Consider the following 20,774-nt stretch of genomic DNA (forward strand, 5'->3'; position numbering starts at 1 on the left):
GTTTGCATTTCCCCATTTTCACTGAACCCCAAAGTAATGGCAGCCTGATTCTGCCTCACTTATCTTCTGCCAAAAAAAATAAGCTCATCAATGACTGTAGTGCTGGAGAATGGAAAAACTTTCTACTCAGTGTTAGCATTAAGCATTCTCCAAGTCAGATGTAGCACTTAAATGCAGAGTATAGCTCCTTCTGTTTTGTCTCAACAATGTGCCTCAACCCGAAGAGCATCCACATTGTGGCATTTCCAACACGAGCCATACTGTGGCTTCTTTGAGTGAGATTGCCAAATTAGTGCTGAATGTTGAATTAGAAGTAATTTTAGCCATGATGTGGAGATGCCGGTGATGGACTGGGGTGGACAAATGTAAGGGTGTTATAAGATTCCTTACAAGTAATTTTAGTGTAGTGGGTGCATGCCCCAAGGAACTGAATGGAGACGACCCAAACCCATTTGACATGAGATTGATCAGGCTGGATTTAAATCCAGGTCCCGTAGGTGAAAGTCCAGTATCTAAACTACTGCACCACACAATCCCCTAGACTTTCTAATCTCTCGCTCTTCTGGAAATGCATCTGAAATGTACTGGATTGGGGAGACTTCTTCCAGAATCCAGGAGTGATACCATCCATCTCCAATTAAAAGGCACTACTTCCCAAAGACTATCCTGTTCTCCTGCAATCCTGCATAAGAACTTCTGTAACTATATATATATATATATATATATATATATATTTGTCGAAGGTTTATCTATTCCACCCAAAGTAGAAACTTGAACACTGTTGAACAAAAGCATGGGTTTCAGCAGACTGATTCCATTCATGCACTATTTACACAACCTGCCAGATGATAAACTAAAACACAACATTGTTGGGGAGTATGCAGCTACTAAATTCTCTTCATCTATCTGTAGATGGGGAAAAGTTTGGCTTGAATGCTGTAATATCCTAGTCTATGAAAGGAACTCCATTTATCAAGCCCTTTCTTCTGCTCTTCCCACATGGGATTTGAACTTGTGTGTCTCAAGCTTGTACTTTAAGTTTTGTAATTGCTTTAATATGTGTCAAATATTATGATCCTCCTGCTGGTGGCAGTATTACATCTTAAAGCTGTATTTACACCTTAACTGTAACATAGAAACATAGAAAATAGGAGCAAGAGTAGGCCATTCGGCCCTTTGGGCCTGCTCCCCCATTCAAAATGGTCATGGCTGATTGTCTAACTCAGTACCCTGTTCCCGCTTTTTCCCCATATCCCTTGATCCCTTTAGCATTAAAAAATATATCTGTCTCCTTCTTGAATACATCTAATGACTTGGCCTCCACTGCCTTCTGTGGTAGAGAGTTCCACAGGTTCACCACCCTCTGAGTGAAGAAATTTCTCCTCAGTAGCATCAGAGTGAAGGAACCTCACGCTACATTATTCCGGAGTGAGTCAGGTCCTGATTTGAAATTTACACTACAACTTTTTAGTTTCACTGTGAAGCGATACAGTTGTAATGTTAATGCAGCTTACAAATCTAATGTCTGTGAGTGTAAGACAACAACAACTTGCATTTATATAGCACCTTTAATGTAGTAAAACGTCCCAAGGCGCTTCACAGGAGTGTAATCCAACAAAAATTGACACCAAGCCAAAGAAGGAGACGTTAGGAGATGTCTCAAACATCGGGGGTGACCAAAAGGGTCAAAGAGATAGGTTTTAAGGAGTGTCTCAAAGGAGAAGAGAGAGGCAGAGAGGTTTAGGGAGGGAATTCCAGAGCTTAGGGCCTAGGCAGCTGAAGGCACGGCCGCCAATGGTGGGGCGAAGGAAGTGGGGGGATGCATAAGAGGACAAAGTTGAAGGAACACAGAGTTCTCGGAGCTTTGTAGGGCTAGAGGAGGTTACAGAGGTGGGGGGGAATGAAGCCATGAAGGGATTTGAACACGAGGATGAGAATTTTAAAATCGAAGTGTTGATGGATCGGGTCCCAATGTAGGTCTGAGAGCACAGGGGTGATTGGTGAACGGGACTTTTGGATGAATGAGTTTATGGAGGGTGGAAAATGGATGGCCAACCAGGAGATCATTAGAATAGTCTAGTCTGGAGGTAACAAAAGCACGGAAGAGGGTTTCAGCAGCAGATGGGCGAGGCAGGTCGGAGACAGGTGATATTACGGAGGTGGAAGTAAATAGTCTTTGTGATTAGACCTATTCAGAGATTTCAGTATTGTTCCATTTTGAGGGACCTATAGATACAATCTTTCCTTCATCCTCTTGTTTTATCGAAGACTGATCATAATTGCTTTCATTTATTTTACTCTTGTGATTTTCTCATATTGTGCATACCTTGTTTAAAGAACAATTGTCCCATATTTTTCAATCGAAACAAAAAACAAATCTTTGATCGCTACTTAAGATGAGAGTTAACATTCTAGACCAGTCAATGATGTCTTGAATGCTGACCCTCATCTTGTGCGACAAAATACCTCTTTACTGGTAATTGATCATTATTTTTATTGATAGCTTTTCAATATAAGTTGTGGCATTTCACCTGTTCCAGTTTCAGCTGATCTTGCCACCAAAAATATGAATGCATTCCTCTGTTCTCCAATAGGATCAGCTTCTGTTAGGAAGAGGATCAGCTGAATTTGAAACAGCTGATCTGGTATTTCTGGCCAAAAACGAGATCGAGTTGGGTTATCCTGAGAATAGATTCAGGTCAGGTCGAGCTCTGCTTGAAAGTGGGGTTCTACCCGAGAGGAGTTAGGACAGGTGCATACTTTAAATACAGTGACATATTTTTCTCATCTTATGTGCAAGTATATACGGTACATGAGGAAGACAGCGACTGTATGAAATGATGTGAGATTTTTTAAATGTTTTGGTCAGCTCCATAATATACAGTGGTGTCTGTATCTGAAAGGAGTATTCTCCGATGAACTGTCCTATTTGGTTAGCAATATTCCTTTTCTGCTTTCAGTACATTCTACAATACTGTCATGTTATTAATCTTGTATAGTGGAACCGCAGTGGAATGTCTAGTACCTCTTTTATCAACTGTCCTATTTAACTCTGGTAAACCATCATGGAGAAACTGATTTATTTTATTAAGCAGTGTGTTATATTTTAGGTTGCTACAATACTGCCTTTTCTTGTAAAGTAGTATGTAGCACAGCTTTGAATATTGAACATCTGGTTTTAGTTTAAATATTTGTCTATCATAAATGCTTTCCCATCACTCACAGTTTTGGCTGTTCACTAGTGAATTTATTAAAAAAAAATCAAAATAAATAGTGTTTTGCTATTGTAATAAAATTATGCAATGTCTATCAAAAGAATGAATAGTTCTCAATGTATCTTCCTAATGTGCATGTATTATTAATAGAACTTGAATGAATGGGTCCAAAATAATTAATACAATGTTTCACACTATAGAAGAGCTATTAAATATTTATAGTTTCTGTTGTGGCTTGTCATTGGAGCCAGGACTTCTGTTTGTACATCTTTCTGTTTTTTAGCTGTTTTTAAGTTTGTAATGGCTAAACTTTAGAAATATATAGAGTTAAATAGGATAGTTTAAAAATGATGCACCAGACATCGTACTTTGTGTTTCACATGAGGCACAACCATACAAGATTAACAGCAGAATAGTATCATAGAATGTATTGAAACTGAGAGTAATAGAATAAGTAGTAAATAATGATGCCTCATGTTCTGAAATCTTCTCTGGATTCTATGGTGAATAAACATTTGAACTGGTTAATTCTGAGGGACTTAAGAACACAAGAAAAGTCAGGATCCTAAAAGGCTATCTAAGCTTATTCCTTTAATACATTAACTCTACCATTGTGGCAAGCACTTGTATTTTGAACAACCCAAAGTTTTTGCTCCTATTACCTTCCTTAGTATCATTCTTTGAATCAAGAATATTTTCCTGATATCTATAATAAATTTACTTTTCACTAACTTCCATTTATGTCCTTTGGTCCTACTTTATTGGCTAACTTGAAATAATAATTGGAGTTTGCTTTATATAAAGTATTTTATCTACTTTAATGTACCCCTTAACCATCTTCTTTCTAGATTAAACCTTTAGCTTCTTTAATCTTTTCTCATAGCTCCTTTACACTTTGGATCAGTCTTGTTACTCTTTACACTTTCTGTACATTGAAAGTGACTTTCTTAGTCTCCCTGTGCTAATCCTGTTCCATTCAATGTATACTTAAAGGAAAGAAAGACTTGCATTTATATTGTGCCTTTCACAACTTCAGGACATCCCAAAATGCTTTATAACCAATTAAATACTTTTTAAGTATAGTCACTGTTGTAATGGCACACATTTTTCACTTATGTGCAATACTTTACATTTATCAGTATTAAATCCCATTTGCCATGTGTCTGCTCAATTGCACAACTGATCTGAATCATTTTGCAAATCTTTTGCTGCAGCTTCTATCTCTACCTCTCTTCCTATTTTTGTTGTCAGCAAATTTGTGCAGTTTTCAGTTGGTTTTGGAATTATGTAAATTTTTTTTATTCGTTCATGGGATGTGGGTGTTGCTGGCAAGGACGCCCAAATTAGAAACAATGACCCGTGTGAGACTCCATTCAGCATTTTCTTTCTCTTAAACTACTGTGCCCTATTCTTAACCAGGTTTGATTTGTGCTGGAAATTATTTTTTTAGGAGTGGTTTTCAAATTTTTCTGTGTAAGGAACTACCTGCTAATATTGACACATGTGCAAGGAGTTCCTGCAAATATTGATGGGGCCTCCTGTCCTAACTCCTGAAAAATGTTAGCTTCCCCCCCCAAAAAGTGCTATTATTGCATGAAATATTTTTTTTTGGCATGCAGCTGTGGAAATAACGTGCTCGTAAATTAACAAATTCAGAAAAATCTGATGACTGAGGACACCCCTGAGATCCCCTCATAGACCTCCAGGGGCATATGCCTCTAAGGGAAGTTCATTTTAGTTTTGTTTATTTAGATATGAAGAAACTTTTGAGCTCTACCCTTAGGTTAGAGATATTGTGTAAGATACACCCAAGTTCAGCAATTGCTTTAGATCAAGTATCAAAAGCAGACTCTGCTATTCCCTATGTCCTGTCTTGATACAGAAAGTCAGTTACGCAAGAGAATCATCCTGAGCTACCCGAGTGAGATTCAAAACATATGTCTGATATGTTTCAATATAATATAATTTTGAGTTTGATTAGTTTGAAAGTTGTCCTTTGATCAAGATGAGTTTTTTAATTCTATGTGCATATTGTACATAGTTTGTTATGATACCAAATATAATTTCATGTTGTAAATTTGCAGCACTTCATTTACGGGACTATGAAGATATAATCCCATCAGTGGAGATTTACTCTTTATTGGCACTCTCTGCTTGTGCTAATCGGGCCTTTGGGACATGTTCCAAAGCTTTCATCAAGCTTGAATCATTGGACACGTTGACTTCAGAACAGAGACAGCAGTATGAGGATCTGGCCCTTGAGATCTTCATTAAGCACAGCCCCAAAGATGGCAAGAAGTCTGATCTGGACAGTCTCCCAGAAGGGTGGGTACAAAATGCTTATATTTTAATATTGCAGAAAGGTTTTGATCGAGTGCGTTTAGCAGTAACAGCTAGACTCCTTAACATAGTAAAACTTCCTAAGGTGCTTCAATGAGCAAAAATGGACACCGAGCAATAGTAGGAGAGTATGGGGAGGCCAAAAAGGTACTATGAAGGATTTAGAAAGGGGGTGAAAGATAACAAAGCAGAAGGGTTTAAGGAGAAAATATCAGAGTATGGGGCCAAGATAGCTGAAAGTTATGCCACCAGAGTTGGAGCAGACGGACAGGGAATGAAAATGTGGTCAGAATGGAAAGAGCAGAAGGTACATGCTGGCACTTGGGGCTGGAGGACTTTGCAGAGGTAAAGAGGGATGGGACTATGGAGGGACTTGTAGACAAGGATAAGGATTTGGAATTCATTGCGCTGGTAGATGGGAGCCAATGGAATTTGGTGAGGACAGGAATAATAGAAGAGCAGGGCTTAGTGCAGGATAGGATGTGGTGGCGATGTTTTGGGCAAGTTAAAGTTTATGTAGGGTGGAGCTCAAAAAACTGGTGAAGAGAGCATCAGAGAAGGTGAGTCTGAGGGCGGCAAAGGCGTGGATAAAGGTTTTGGTGGGGGTGGGAGAGAGATAAGAGCTGTGGCAGGTTAATGGTTTTGAGGTGGAAATAGGTGACCTTGGTGATGGACGGGATATGGGGTTTTGAATTTCTTTGTCAAACAGGACACCAAGGTTACACACAATCTGATTCTCTTGGGTGAGCAGACGGAGAGGGGAATGGAACTGGAGGCTAGTTTGTAGAATTTTTGGGGGGAAGCCAAAATGAATGCCATTAGTTTTGCTGAAAGTTCTGGCTCATCCATGACTTGATGTTAAATGAGCAGTGAGAGAGCATAGTGGTGATTGTGATTCAAGCATGGTGTAAGTAGAGTTACATGTCATCCGTATAAATATGGAAGCCAATGCATGATTCTGCCAAGAGGTAGTGTGTAGATGAGAAACAAGAAGGGGTCAAGGATGAAATCTCAACGCTCTTGCAGTGACCATATGGGTGGACAAGAAATCATTGCAGAACATTTTCACAGTATTTGTGAAATAATCCATGGTAGAAGCTGATATTTGGCAGCTAAAAGCAACAACATAAATCTGGGAGAAATTCAATGAATGGAAATTGGGCTGAACTCCACCTGAAAGCTCTATGGCACTGGGAACTATGCACAAAATGGCTGCCACATTTGCCTTCAAAAAAGACTGCTCTCTAAACAGTAATCGAAGTATACAAAGCTGTTCCTGAGAAATGTGATAAGTTGTTACATAAGTGCTTTCTTTTGCTTTAAAAGCTGCACTTTGGTGATACACTATTAATACTCCACGTTTGTATGATAGTATAAGTCATCTCTTAAATTGAAATCAGAATCTCTCATCCTGGTAGCCATTGTCTAACATTATATGCAAATAAGGCTATCTCAGACATGCTTTATATTCTGTTGGCTTTGTTCTTCACTTTGAATGTCAATAAGACAGTGAGGTTGAAGAGCTGATTAAAAAGGTTTTTTATTTATTTGATTTTGCATCCTCAAAGTGTATTGCAGCAATGTGAATGTATCTTAAACTCTTCAAATCTTATAAATATTGCAAAGCATTTGTTGTAAACTTGTATTCATGAAAAATGTGTAATGTTTTTCATTTCTTTCCAGCAGAGGAGAAGGGAAACTTCCAACTTGTGTTGTGACAGGACGGCCAATTGCAGACTACCAGTTCTGGATGTGTGGTGTCTGTAAACATTGTGCTCATGAACAGGATATAAGCAATCATAATTTCTGTCCTCTCTGTCATAATCCTGTGGGATAGATCAGCAAAGGCTAAAGTAAACTTTTATTTTAAAAAACTGTTGGTTTGGAAATGTCAGCTAGTCCTTATCATTGCATTAAAAATTATTTTTTAATGAATTACCTTTGCCTCCACTTTAATATTTTGAGAATTTGTTTTTTTTTCCAATGCTCATCAAGCTAATGTCAGTGGTGAGGAATGTAAGATTTTCCATTTCAGAAAAATGTCTGCATCAAGCACTCCTAGGCCAGCCAGTGCTTACTTTACCATTGTGACATTTTTCCATGGCTCATATCAGCCATCTTGTGGCCTATCTGAGTGGGATTACCAACTAGCATTAGATGAAGGCTATTTTTTGGTATGGGTCCGTGTGCACTAGGAACTCATTTAAGTCTGTCCAAACTCACTTTCACAAAGAATGTTTACAGCTTGCAGACAGAGGAGACTTTCATCTCATTAGTCTGGTCTCAGAGGTGAAAAGCCCGATTTTATTTTGCTATATGTTTTATATGGCCAGCTCCGACTACTTGTGTCCCTCACCACCGATATCCCCTTACCTCCTTCCAACCCCATTTCCTTCTGCAGCCACCCCTGGAAAAAATTCTCCCCAAGTTACTTATTACGCACTTTCAAATTTCCAACTGCCTAGCCTTTGGCCCTCCATTTGCTACAATATTTCTACAACTGTCAATTTGTTCAACCACTCCCTCACTTCCACCTTTGATGCCCTTTTCCCCAACAAAATCTTTATTATCTCCCATCCTGGGTGTTACCCCAGTTTGGTCCCTATCTTTGTTTCTTCAAATCCAAGGGGTGCAGACTAGAGTGTATCTGGCACACAACTGGCTTAGCCATCTATCACCAAACCTGCCTGGACCACATCAAGCACCACTGAGGCTCACTTTCCTCTGCCAAAATCACTAACTACTCTTGGATCATCCTGGAGAGAAAAGATAAACCCTGGCTTCTTTCTTTACTACCAGCTGCATTGTTAAACTTCTCTCCCTTGCTTTTCCACCTTCATCTCCAATAAGAGCTCATGGATTTCTTTGTCACTAAGATTGAGACCACCTTTTCAGCTGCCTCTGCTGCTTCCCTTCCACTTGGCCCTGAACCCGTGTCTCCTTATAGTTTCTCTGCTATCTCCCCCCATGCCCTCTGAAATCATCTCATCCATAATATCTGTTCCCTTGACCCCTTTCCTACCTTCTCATAATTACTCCATCAACCTCTTGAATCACAATCACCACTATGCTCTCCCACTGCTCATTTAACATCAAGTTGTAGGTGCAACATATGTTCGTATGTTGCATCTACAACATACGAACATATGTACGAACATACGAATAAAGAGCAGAAGTAGGCCATTCGTACCCTTGAGCCTGCTCTGCCATTTGATAAAATCATGGCTGATCTGATTGTGACCTCAACCCTACTTTCCCGTCTACCTACTATATCCTTTGACTCCCTTGATAATCAGAAATCTATCTAACCCAGTCTTAAAAATATTCAATGACCCTGCCTCCACTGCTATCTGGGGAAGGGAATTCCACAGACTCACGACCCTCAGAGAAAAGAATTCTCCTCATCTCCGTCTTAAATGGGAGACCCCTTATTTTTAAACTGTGGCCCTTAGTTCTAGTCTCTCCCACAAGGGGAAACATCCTCTCAGCATCTACCCCTTCAAGTCCCCTCAGGATCTTATATGTTTCAATAAAATCACCTGTCATTCTTCTAAACTCCAATGTATACAGGCCCAACTTGTCCAACCTTTCCTCATAAGATAACCCCCTCATCCCAGGAATCAGTCGAGTGAATCTTCTCCGAACCGCCTCTAAAGCAATTATGTCCTTTCTTAAATAAGACAACCAAAACTGCACACAGTATTCTAGATGTAGTCACACCAATGCCCTGTACAACTGTAGCAAAACATCTCTACTTTTATATTCCATTCCCCTTGCAATAAATGACAACATTGCCTTCCTAATCACTTGCTGTACCTGCATACTAATCTTTTGTGATTCATGTACTAGGACACCCAGATCCCTCTGTCCCTCAGAGTTCTGCAATCTCTCTCCATTTAAATAATATACTGCTTTTCTATTCCTCCTGCCAAAGTGGACAAGTCCATAAGACATGCCCTCAACAACTGTGCCCTCACCTACACATTTTCCAACACCTGCAAACCATGCTATTTCTGTCACCTCACAATACAGTAACCAATACCATAAAAAAGAACACTCTGGAAACAGTACAACTGAAATGCAACCAATTTTATTTCCCCCAAACTGCGATTTGTGTCTAGTTGCCACCCTAGTGCTTCCCCGTGTATGTCTGATGCACTCCACTACTTGATTTGCTGCCTCCAGATGCTCCCCTAGTTGCTACAACATGAGGTGACTGGTTGCTGTGTGTAAGATGTTGTCAGACTGAGTTGACCCTCGACCTAGTGAGCAGAGACTTCAGCTAGCTGTGCTGCAGGCTGTGCCACTTTGGCAGCTGTAATGGTAGCTGCAAGCTTTCTCGCAACTGTGCAGCCACTTGATCAGAGTGGCAGAAGGTGCAAAATGTGTTGTTATCTAGATTTGGCAGCATTAACAATGGCCTTTCCATGACTACCCCTGTCATTGGGATCTGTCTCAACATGTCCACTAATCTGCATGATAATGGATCCAAAGACAGCAGTAAGATTAGTGAATCTCCTATCAATCACTTTCTCCACGCAATCTCTAAGCCCATCTAAGTAGAAGGTAGTGGAGTATTCATGAGAGATGCTAAGACCTCTGCCATGATAGGGGCTGGGAGGCTAAATTGCAGTTGTCCTTTGAGTTGCCATACCTCAAGGTGTCACTCTTGCTTCCGAGTCAGAAAGTTGTGGGTTCAAGTCCCACTCCGTAGACCTGAGCACAAAATCCAGGCTGACACTTCAGTGCAGTATGAGGGGGTGCTGCAATGCTGGAGGTGCCCTCTTTTGGATGCGATATTAAACTGAGACCCTGTTTCTCCTCTCAGATAGACGTAAAAGATCCCATGGCACTATTTGAAGAAGAGTAGGGGCCAAAATTTATCCCTCAACCAACGTCACTAACATAGATTATCTGGTAATTTTATCTCATTGCTGTCTGTGGGACCTTGCTGTGTGCAAATTAGCTGCTGTGTTTCCTACAACAGTGATTACATTTCAAAAAGTACTTCATTGGCTGTAAAGCGCTTTGGGACATCCTGAGATCGCGAAAGACGCTTTATAAATACAAGTTATTTCTTTCAACCGTTTAGGCCATTTTCCCGGGGTTTCCACAGCTCTACCCCTGTCGTTAATGCGGATGAGCAGGAGAACCCCCATGGGTGTTTATGCACCAATGTAATTAAACCTTAAGTGCATTGGTCCCCGTTGTTTACCATGGGCCAGAAAGGATCTGACAGGACTGCACTGTGCGGTATCGCAGATTAACATATTAAATTCGCTGTGGATGTTTTAAACTAAAATACATCCTGTCAGGCCTTCTATCTCAACCTCTACTTTGGCTCCTTCAAAATAAAATGTAAATTTCCTCGCGTTATTTATACATTGAGATACAGCAGGTCACAACCCCCCCTCCCACCCGGGGTAATGTATTGACGTCATCCGGCCTGTTACAGGAAGTGAGACGGCAAGGCGGAAGGAATACTGCGGGAAATGGAACGTGGTGCTGTTCTGAGAGAAGCGGAGTTCCAATTCCAGAACCAGAACTTCGGGCCGGCGGAAGAATTCTATTCTCAGTTCATTCATAACTGCACGGAGGGGCGATGGAGAAAGTGAGACCCCAGCCCAGCCCAGCCCAGCCACCGGGGGGTTATTGGCAGCGACTTTAATCACCAGCGCAAGTCGGGTCAGCTACCACCCTCTTTAAACACCACGCACTGCGTCCCTTAACAGCTGCAAACAAAAAGGGGGAAATGTTCCGAGTGGTGAAACTGCAGCCACGCTCAGTGTGAAATAAAGCCGGCGAACTGCAAGCACCGATTTCATCCTTTACAGAATCACCTCTCTACATCGCCCCGAAAATATTAAATGACACCGGTTTACTCGTCCATCTGAAGGCCGTCTGTTCCCCTCATTGTAATAGTCGTTGATCAGCCTTTTTTTTAAGTGACCTTCAATGTCTCTGAAAACATTACATAAAATTCGAAAGGATTGCAGGTTTAAAAATCACAAAGCCAATAAATTACATTATTGGCGTATATCAAACAGATTATCGGTGCTAGAATCAATCCGTATACTCTGCTGGTAGTTTTAAACATACAGTGTACCTCGTTAGAAGTGAACTGCCAGCTCAGTTTACTTGATGTTTTATTGCCGTGTCCTAAAGGAGTTGCTTTTAATGTTACCAATGGCAGTTTTTCGTAAGTTACAAATGGCATCTGAGTATATATTGGGCCTATTACTAAAGGTGTGAGAAATCTACTAAGGAAATGCAGTAGCTTGTGTTCAGTTCAAAAAGTGTTAGGAATGCCTTATGATTTATTACAGATTTCAGCTAAAAGGTTATATTGTGAGAAATTACAGTGAAAAAATGGAAATCAATCAAATATTTAGAAAATGCTGGAAGTACACAGGAGTTCCGATGCTATCGGGTGGCGATTCTTGGGTTTCTGACAAAGTGCCTGTATTTCTTTCGTATTTCCAGAATTCAGTTTTACTTTTTATCCCAATTATATAGTTGATAATACTGAGTTTCTGTTGAATATTTACATATCAAGTTGAATAAATAAATCAGAATGCCACTTAAGTTCTGCTGTTTTCAGTCCTCACCAAAGAAGATAGCTCTAGACATTTCCTGGTTCCAATGACAACAATTTGAATTTATATAGCACCTTTAATGTAGTAAAACGTCCCAAGGTGCTTCACAGGAGCGTTATCAAAAAAAATTGACACCGAGCCACATAAAGAGATATTAGGACAGGTGACCAAAAACTTGATCAAAGAGGTAGGTTTTAAGGAGTGACAAAGGAGGAGACCGAGGCGGAGAGGTTTAGAGAGGGAATCCTAGTACTTAGGGCCTAGGCAGCAGAAGGTATCCTGGGGGGTTGTAGGGCTGGAGGAGGGTACAGAGATAGGGAGGGGGAGGCCATGGAGTGATTTGAAAACAAGGATGAGAATTTTAAAATTGAGGCGATGCCGGACCAGGAGCCAATGTAGGTCAGCAAGCACGGGGGTGATGGGTGAACGGGACAGGAGTGGAGACAGACGATGTTACAGGGGTAGAAGTAGGCGGTCTTGGTGATGGAGAGGACATGGGGTCCGAAGCTCAGCTCGGTCAAATAGGAAGCCAAGGTTGCGAGCGGTCTGGTTCAGCCTCGAACAGTGGCCAGGGAGAGGCACAGAGTCGGCGGCAAGGGAACGGAGTTTGTGCCGGGGACCGAAGACAATGGCTTCTGTCTTCCAATATTTAATTGGAGGATATTTCTGCTCATCCAATCCTGGATGTCGGATAATCAGCGTGAAAAATCAGACGCAATGGAGGCGTCGAGAGAGGTGGTGGTGAGGTAGAGCTGGGTGTTGTCAGCGTTCATGTGGAATCTGACGTCATGTTTTCAGATGATGTCGTCGAGGGGTTGCTTGTAGATGCGAAATAGGAGGGGACCAAGGATAGATCTTTGGAGGACTCCCGAGGTAATGGTGTGGGAGCGGGAAGAGAAGCCATTGCAGATGATTCTCTGGCTACAACTGGATAGATAGGAATGGAACCAGGCGAGGGCAGTCCCACCCAGCTGGACGATAGAGGAGAGGCGTTGGAGGAGGATGGTGTGGTCAACCATGTCAAAGGCTGCAGACAGGTCAAGAAGGATGAGGAGGGATAGTTTACCACGGTCACAGTCACATAGGATGTCATTTGTTACTTTGATCGGGGCCGTTTCAGTGCTGTGGCAGGGGCAGAAACCCGATTGGAGGGGTTCGAATATGGAGTTGCGGGAAAGATGGGCACGGATTTGGGAGGCGACAACACGTTCAAGGACTTTGGAGAGGAAAGGGTAGTTTGCAAGGACAGAGTAGTTTGCAATTGCAATTCAGCTCCTTAAAGTCCAGCCAATTCTGCCAAATCAGGAAGGCACTTGTTGCATGTGACTCTGAGTCATAAGGGGTCATTTTCTGAGTTCCCACTGGTGTAGGAGAACCTCACCTGCCAAAAGCACAGAGCAGAAATTTGGGCATGCACACGATTTTCCAACCATTTATTGCAGCTTAAATTCAGAAAATTACTCCATAGCATAGAGTGATACAGAAGGAGGCCATTCGGCCCATCATGCCTGTGTCGGCTCTTTGAAAGAGTTATCCAATTAGTCCCCTGCCCTTTCCCTGTGGCCCTGCAAATTTTTCCCTTTCAAGTATATATCCAATTCCCTTTTGAAAGTTATTACTGAATCTGCTTCCACCACCCTTTCAAGCAGTGCATTCCGGGTCATAGCAACTCGCTGCGTTAAAAAAAAAATTCTCCTCATCTCGCCTCTGGTTCTTTTGCCAATTACCTTAAATCTGTGTCTTCTGGATACTGACCCTTCTGCCACTGGAAACAATTTCTCCTTATTTACTCTTCATGATTTTGAACACCTCTGTTAAATCTCCCCTTAACCTTCTCTGCTGTAAGGAGAACAACCACAGCTTTTGCAGTCTCCACGCAACTTGCATCCCTGGGTAAAATTCTAGTAAATCTCCTCTGCACCCTCGCTAAGGCCTTAACATCTAAAGTGTGGTGCCCAGAATTGGACACATACTCCAGCTGGCGCCTAACCAGTGATTTATAAAGGTTTACCATAACTTCCTTGCTTTTGTACTCTCTTCCCCTGTTTATAAAGCCAAGGATCCCACATGCTTTTTTAACAGCTTTCTCAACTTGCCCTGCACCTTCAAAGATTTGTGTACGTACGCCCACAGGTTTCTCTGTTCCTGCACCCCCTTTAAAATTGTACATTTAGTTTATATTGTCTTCATTCTTCCTACCAAAAATATAATTATAAAATGTAAGATTGATGTTAATAACATCTTAGTAACTTATAATACTGTTCTTTCTTGTTCAGCAAATGCTGTGCAAAGGACCTGGCTAATGCATACAACAACAGAGGCCAAATCAAGTACTTAAGAGTAGACTTTTGTGAAGCCATGGATGATTACACATTAGCAATTCAACACAAAGAAGATTTTGAAGTTCCATATTATAATCGAGGACTGATACGATATAGACTAGGTAACATTTTTCTTTTACAGTCTGCATGTGTTTCCATTGTAGAATAGTGGGAATCAGGGTAATTGTTGATACTTGTAAATTGGTGTGGTCAGTTGGAGGTCAGTAAATTGCTTGTAAATGCTAGACTCTAGATCAGATGAGTGGGGAAGGGGTACACATCTCCACTGAACAGATTTTGAAAGAAATTTGCTTAGTGAAGTGTTTTCTCTCATCTTTTCCCTTTAGTTCACAAGCTTAACCAACAGGTAAGGGTGGAACCATTAAAGGTACCACTTCATACCTTTAATCGCTCCACCCTTATTTTTCCTTCATCTGTTGAAATTCTTGGTTTTTCTATCTCTAACTGGAACTCCCATGTCTCTTTGCTAATCCTGCCTCCAAAAAGTTAGTATCTTACATTGTTCCAAACACTTGTTTCCCTACAACAACTCTTAATTCTTCACAAAGCCTAAGTTGATCCAAGACTTAAATACAGCTCCCATATCCAGGGAGGTATCTCCAACAGCTGTCTTGTGCTTCTCGACAAAATAAAAGCTAAAGCTTTTGTCTGATAGGTGATCCTTCCCTCACCTCAAGCTTCCAACCTCTCTCTGTCACAAACTTTCTTTCTCTATTCATTGATACTTCTAAGATCAGAGCTCCTCTGAACTTTCGTCTCATTCCTTATAAGCTCTAAATATATTGTCCTACATGCTTTTCTTCCTCCCTACTTTGCCAATGTGCAGAGGTCTTCTGCTGTAACTTATTCTTTTTTAGGAGTTCATGATTGTGAAAATCTGAGTCTTTCCTTTCACTTTCCTTGGGGCATTTAAATCTTAAAATTGGAGTTCCCAAATCACCATTTCTTGATTTAATTTGTTTTCTGTTTTACTCATTCTAACCTTGGTGATGTCCTACACTATGGTCCTTGTTCCTTATGTTGGTTTCTCAATAAGGAACATAAAGATCTCTCAATGCTACTTCCCACGATGTTGCTGCTTATTTTGGCTGAGAGTGTTAGTAGCTGTGTAGAGATTAGTGTTAGCTTTCGTAAAGTAGCACTGATCCTGCCAATCCTTTGAGGAGAATGCACAGTCTACCACCTAGTGGCTAGACCGAAGTCTGGTGTTAACAGCATTTGTCCAGTAAGGGTAGGTGAGTTTGAATGGCAATGAGTGCGAAGATTTATACTGTGGTTCAGAGTTCACTATCCTCGGTAATTTTTTTGAGATATGTATTTGGTTGAAAAATATTTTGATTGAGATGAAAAAGTGATTTGTTTGATAGGAATGCTGCACTTTAACTGCAAAAAACAACAAAATATGAGTCACTAGTTTAAAGTGACATTATTTTGGTATAATTTGTATTTGCAAAAAGCTTTCTGCTATATCTGACCATCCTCATGTATAGATATCACCTCCAAGTTCCCCGCCAGGTCACACACCATCCTTACTTGGACATATATTGTCATTCCTTCATTGTTGCTGGGTCAATATCCTGGTATTCCCTGCCTCACGCTATTATGGGAATATCATCACCATAAAGTCTGCAGCAGTTCAAGGAGAAGGCCCATCACCACCACCCAAGGGCAACTAGGCATGGACTATAAATATAGCCTTGCTGTGTCAGTCAATTTTTAAAAAAATTTATAGATAATCTCTCACAACATATTATTTTGTTATTTGTGACAGAATGCTATAAGGAATTGTAATCAATTTTCCCTTTTAAACACAAGACATTTTCACAATTTCTTGTGAAAAATAGCCACTTTCTAAGGTTCACAATACTTTATCAGTTATGAAAAAACAGCTCAGACTTTACATAATAGAAATACAAATTGTTTTGCAATTTTTTTTCCTTTTACAGGATTTTTTGACCAGGCATTGGAAGACTTCAAGAAATCATTGGCATTGAATCCAAATTTTAAAGATGCCAGACTGAGTCTTGAACAGACACTAATAGATAAAAAAGAGAAAGAAAGTAGAGGATACTAGAGATATGGAAGCTGGACTACAAACATTGCTTTTGTGCCTATGTTTTGTTTTAAGTGAGCAATATCAAAAATGTATTCCTGAATAATCTTTAATATAAGTTTAATATTAATAAAGGTATTGCTCAGAGATTGCACAGATTTATATTTGTTATGAAATCTAACACTGTAAACGTTTACTAAATGTGGTCATTTTTTTTTTGATTTTATGCTGCTACTTTTGGGTTGATGCAAAAGAATTTCTACTTCAAATCAGGGAAAAGGGTGAAGTGGGAGTCAGATCAGCACCCCACCTTCTGCATTCATGCTGGAAAATAAATCCAACCTACCTAATCAGAGTGAAGACCAGGACACCAGATAGTCATGCTGCAAAATGACGTTCTGTTGTCAGGTGCACCCTGACTGTGCTGTCACATGGGGCATGCCCAAAGCAGTGGTCGGCACATGACTGTTCTCCCTCACGCAAGCCAGTGATTTTCTTGCAGATATTTTCACTTTTCCGCTCCAGTTTGCATAAAATGTTGGTAAATTTATTTCTTTATATACTTTATCTTCGACATTTATCAATTGCTTTCTAAAAGAAGTTATGTTTGTAACGTCGTCCTGAAATTTGAATGCGTATTGTGTACTTTCTTCCTTAAGTTCATACTTCAAATTTGTAAACCAGGTGTAAGTGTGCTATGCACTTGAACGCATGAATGTTCAGGTGTTTAAGTGTCGTCACACCAACATGCCTCTCCTGCACCTTGCATATGTCTGTTAAGTGAGCAGCTGCTTTCAGAGCTCAAAGTTAATCACCATGGAGGGACAGTATGCTTGCGATCCAACTGCTGCACACCATCCTTTAATTTTTTTATTTTTTTTTATTCGTTCACGGGACGTGGGCGTCGCTGGCAAGGCCGGCATTTATTGCCCATCCCTAATTGCCCTCGAGAAGGTGGTGGTGAGCCGCCTTCTTGAACCGCTGCAGTCCGTGTGGTGATGGTTCTCCCACAGTGCTGTTAGGAAGGGAGTTCCAGGATTTTGACCCAGCGACAATGAAGGAACGGCGATATATTTCCAAGTCGGGATGGTGTGTGACTTGGAGGGGAACGTGCAGGTGGTGTTGTTCCCATGCGCCTGCTGCCCTTGTCCTTCTAGGTGGTAGAGGTCGCGGGTTTGGGAGGTGCTGTCGAAGAAGCCTTGGCGAGTTGCTGCAGTGTATCCTGTGGATGGTGCACACTGCAGCCACAGTGCGCCGGTGGTGAAGGGAGTGAATGTTTAGGGTGGTGGATGGGGTGCCAATCAAGCGGGCTGCTTTATCTTGGATGGTGTCGAGCTTCTTGAGTGTTGTTGGAGCTGCACTCATCCAGGCAAGTGGAGAGTATTCCATCACACTCCTGACTTGTGCCTTGTAGATGGTGGAAAGGCTTTGGGGAGTCAGGAGGTGAGTCACTCGCCGCAGAATACCCAGCCTCTGACCTGCTCTCGTAGCCACAGTATTTATATGGCTGGTCCAGTTAAGTTTCTGGTCAATGGTGACCCCCAGGATGTTGATGGTGGGGGATTCGGCGATGGTAATGCCATTGAATGTCAAGGGGAGGTGGTTAGACTCTCTCTTGTTGGAGATGGTCATTGCCTGGCACTTATCTGGCGCGAATGTTACTTGCCACTTATCAGCCCAAGCCTGGATGTTGTCCAGGTCTTGCTGCATGCAGGCTCGGACTGCTTCATTATCTGAGGGGTTGCGAATGGAACTGAACACTGTGCAGTCATCAGCAAACATCCCCATTTCTGACCTTATGATGGAGGGAAGGTCATTGATGAAGCAGCTGAAGATGGTTGGGCCTAGGACACTGCCCTGAGGAACTCCTGCAGCAATGCCCTGGGGCTGAGATGATTGGCCTCCAACAACCACTACCATCTTCCTTTGTGCTAAGTATGACTCCAGCCACTGGAGAGTTTTCCCCCTGATTCCCATTGACTTCAATTTTACTAGGGCTCCTTGGTGCCACACTCGGTCAAATGCTGCCTTGATGTCAAGGGCAGTCACTCTCACCTCACCTCTGGAATTCAGCTCTTTTGTCCATGTTTGGACCAAGGCTGTAATGAGGTCTGGAGCCGAGTGGTCCTGGCGGAACCCAAACTGAGCATCGGTGAGCAGGTTATTGGTGAGTAAGTGCCGCTTGATAGCACTGTCGACGACACCTTCCATCACTTTGCTGATGATTGAGAGTAGACTGATGGGGCGGTAATTGGCCGGATTGGATTTGTCCTGCTTTTTGTGGACAGGACATACCTGGGCAATTTTCCATATTGTCGGGTGGATGCCAGTGTTGTAGCTGTACTGGAACAGCTTGGCTAGAGGCGCAGCTAGTTCTGGAGCACAAGACTTCAGCACTACAGCTGGGATGTTGTCAGGGCCCATAGCCTTTGCTGTATCCAGTGCACTCAGCCGTTTCTTGATATCACGTGGAGTGAATCGAATTGGCTGAAGACTGGCTTCCGTGATGGTGGGGATATCGGGAGGAGGCTGAGATGGATTATCCACTCGGCACGTCTGGCTGAAGATGGTTGCAAACGCTTCAGCCTTGTCTTTTGCACTCACGTGCTGGACTCTGCCATCATTGAGAATGGGGATGTTTGCAGAGCCTTCTCCTCCCGTTAGTTGTTTAATTGTCCACCACCATTCACGACTGGATGTGGCAGGACTGCAGAGCTTTGATCTGATCCGTTGGTTGTGGAATCGCTTAGCTCTGTCTATAGCATGTTGCTTCTGCTGTTTAGCATGCATGTAGTCCTGAGTTGTAGCTTCACCAGGTTGGCACCTCATTTTTAGGTACGCCTGGTGCTGCTCCTGGCATGCTCTTCTACACTCCTCATTGAACCAGGGTTGATCCCCTGGCTTGTTGGTAATGGTAGAGTGAGGCCAAACATTCTAGTGAAAAAGTAAGTGTGAGTAAAAAATGGTGTAATATCAGCACAAAGTGCTAGCAGACTAATCACTTATATTTAGCATTATTTGAGGAATGCTACATCCCAAAAAAGGAACAAAGGCCAGCAAAAAGGGAGAAGAAAGTCGATCTTTGCTTCTTTCGTTATTAATAATGAGCCTATTTGCATTTTGCAGCTTTATTTTTTTACTTATTTAAGTTTAAATAAGACTCCTACCTGTTTATCTTTAGCTCTCCATCCTATGTTCCATTGAGCCTGAAACTCCTGTAACTTTAATACATATTGTCTAAAAATCATCCCAAAGATTGACCTAAAACAAAAACAATCAATAGATTGAACACTGGTTTGTCCTGGTCATGCCATTGGAGTAAACTATAACAATCAGGTTGACATTAAGCAGCCAGAATTGGCCTGGGGATCTGACAGGATAACACATCAATGAGGCAGGTAGATGAAACTTGTATTGTCAGCATTTAAGGAAATACCAGTGAGATTTTTTTCCCTTTCCCTTTCGTTAATTTTGTACTTGAGCGAGTCTGAGTTAAAAATTCTGTAAAAAGTAGAGCAGACTGTTGTATTGTCTGTTTATCTGTTACTTTTAATAAACCTGTTAATATTTACAGGCTAAACTTTGATCTGATGGTGTTTATTATTTGAGTATCTGATATCCAGGAGATCACGAGTGCTTGTGTCATGCTAGTAAACTAAATACAATATAAAAACAGAAAATGCTGGAAACACTCAGCAAGTCAGGCAGCATCTGTGGAGAGAGAAACCGAGTTAACGTTTCAGGTCGATGACCTTTTGTCAGAACTGGAAGAAGTTTCAGATTTAATAGTTTTTAAGCAAGTATAGAGCTGGGGAAGGTGGGATGGGGAGGAAAGAACAAAAGGGAAGGTCTGTGACAGGGTGGAGGGCAGGACTCATTAAATGACAAAAGGGAGGATGGTGCAAGGCAAAAGGGGGTGGTAGTGGGACAAATAAATAAACAAAAGATGGGTCTAGAGGAGCTGTAAATGGCAACAGCAGAATCATTACCAGCACCTGCTGTCTGAAAAAATGGGAGCAAATACAATAAGTTTCTGTTTTACCTCTAGGCAATGCTAATTAGTAGCTATTGAGTATAAAGTCACACTACAGTTGTTGGGAGTAAGGACTCACTTTGAGGAGTGGTCTTTGGCATCAAGTAATGGACAACTATCTAGTAAACCCTAAAAATTAAACTGGCATCTTATGATCAGGTACACTGAAGTGCTGGACTTTTAGAATACTGCTCC

General features: G+C 41.6%; 2 protein-coding genes and 1 long non-coding RNA gene across 6 annotated transcripts in view; all 3 read left to right on the forward strand.

The window, feature by feature from the left end:
- wdr35 (WD repeat domain 35) overlaps positions 1 to 7,464 on the forward strand; it is a 121,148-nt gene extending 113,684 nt beyond the window's left edge. The window contains exons 26-27 of one of the 2 annotated variants that reach the window (XM_067984349.1): positions 5,300 to 5,540; positions 7,239 to 7,464. In XM_067984349.1, the coding sequence (XP_067840450.1) occupies positions 5,300 to 5,540; positions 7,239 to 7,392 (395 nt within the window). In that variant the 3' untranslated portion in view covers positions 7,393 to 7,464. The remainder of the gene's footprint in view (positions 1 to 5,299; positions 5,541 to 7,238) is intronic. The other variant, XM_067984351.1, reaches the window with a different exon arrangement.
- LOC137321368 (uncharacterized) overlaps positions 1 to 20,126 on the forward strand; it is a 230,284-nt gene extending 210,158 nt beyond the window's left edge. Inside the window, exon 2 of the long non-coding RNA XR_010962798.1 lies at positions 19,471 to 20,126. This is a non-coding gene — a long non-coding RNA (uncharacterized lncRNA). The remainder of the gene's footprint in view (positions 1 to 19,470) is intronic.
- ttc32 (tetratricopeptide repeat domain 32) lies at positions 11,010 to 16,695 on the forward strand. Of its 3 annotated transcripts, none has more exons than XM_067984352.1 (3): positions 11,010 to 11,166; positions 14,428 to 14,594; positions 16,440 to 16,695. In XM_067984352.1, the coding sequence occupies exons 1-3, from the start codon at positions 11,048 to 11,050 to the stop codon at positions 16,565 to 16,567; spliced, it is 414 nt and encodes a 137-aa protein (XP_067840453.1). In that variant the 5' UTR covers positions 11,010 to 11,047; the 3' UTR covers positions 16,568 to 16,695. The 3 variants fall into 3 exon arrangements, 2 of the variants coding, with proteins under 2 accessions (XP_067840453.1, XP_067840454.1); XM_067984353.1 differs by lacking the exon at positions 11,010 to 11,166 and adding an exon at positions 11,167 to 11,551; XR_010962898.1 differs by lacking the exons at positions 11,010 to 11,166; positions 16,440 to 16,695 and adding an exon at positions 11,167 to 11,470 and having other exon boundaries at positions 14,428 to 14,515.
- Positions 20,127 to 20,774: the final 648 nt, after the last annotated feature.

The sequence above is a fragment of the Heptranchias perlo genome, chromosome 5, assembly GCF_035084215.1.
Source record: "Heptranchias perlo isolate sHepPer1 chromosome 5, sHepPer1.hap1, whole genome shotgun sequence".
Lineage (NCBI taxonomy): Eukaryota > Metazoa > Chordata > Chondrichthyes > Hexanchiformes > Hexanchidae > Heptranchias > Heptranchias perlo.

What these genes read in the sequence shown, in the direction of transcription:
- ttc32 (XM_067984352.1), top strand. Translation starts at nt 11,048, where the DNA reads ATGGAACGTGGTGCTGTTCTGAGAGAAGCGGAGTTCCAATTCCAGAAC. An exon ending in ACGGAGGGGCGATGGAGAAA is followed by an intron (nt 11,167 to 14,427) that starts GTGAGACCCCAG and finishes TTTCTTGTTCAG; the next exon opens with CAAATGCTGTGCAAAGGACC. An exon ending in ACTGATACGATATAGACTAG is followed by an intron (nt 14,595 to 16,439) that starts GTAACATTTTTC and finishes TTCCTTTTACAG; the next exon opens with GATTTTTTGACCAGGCATTG.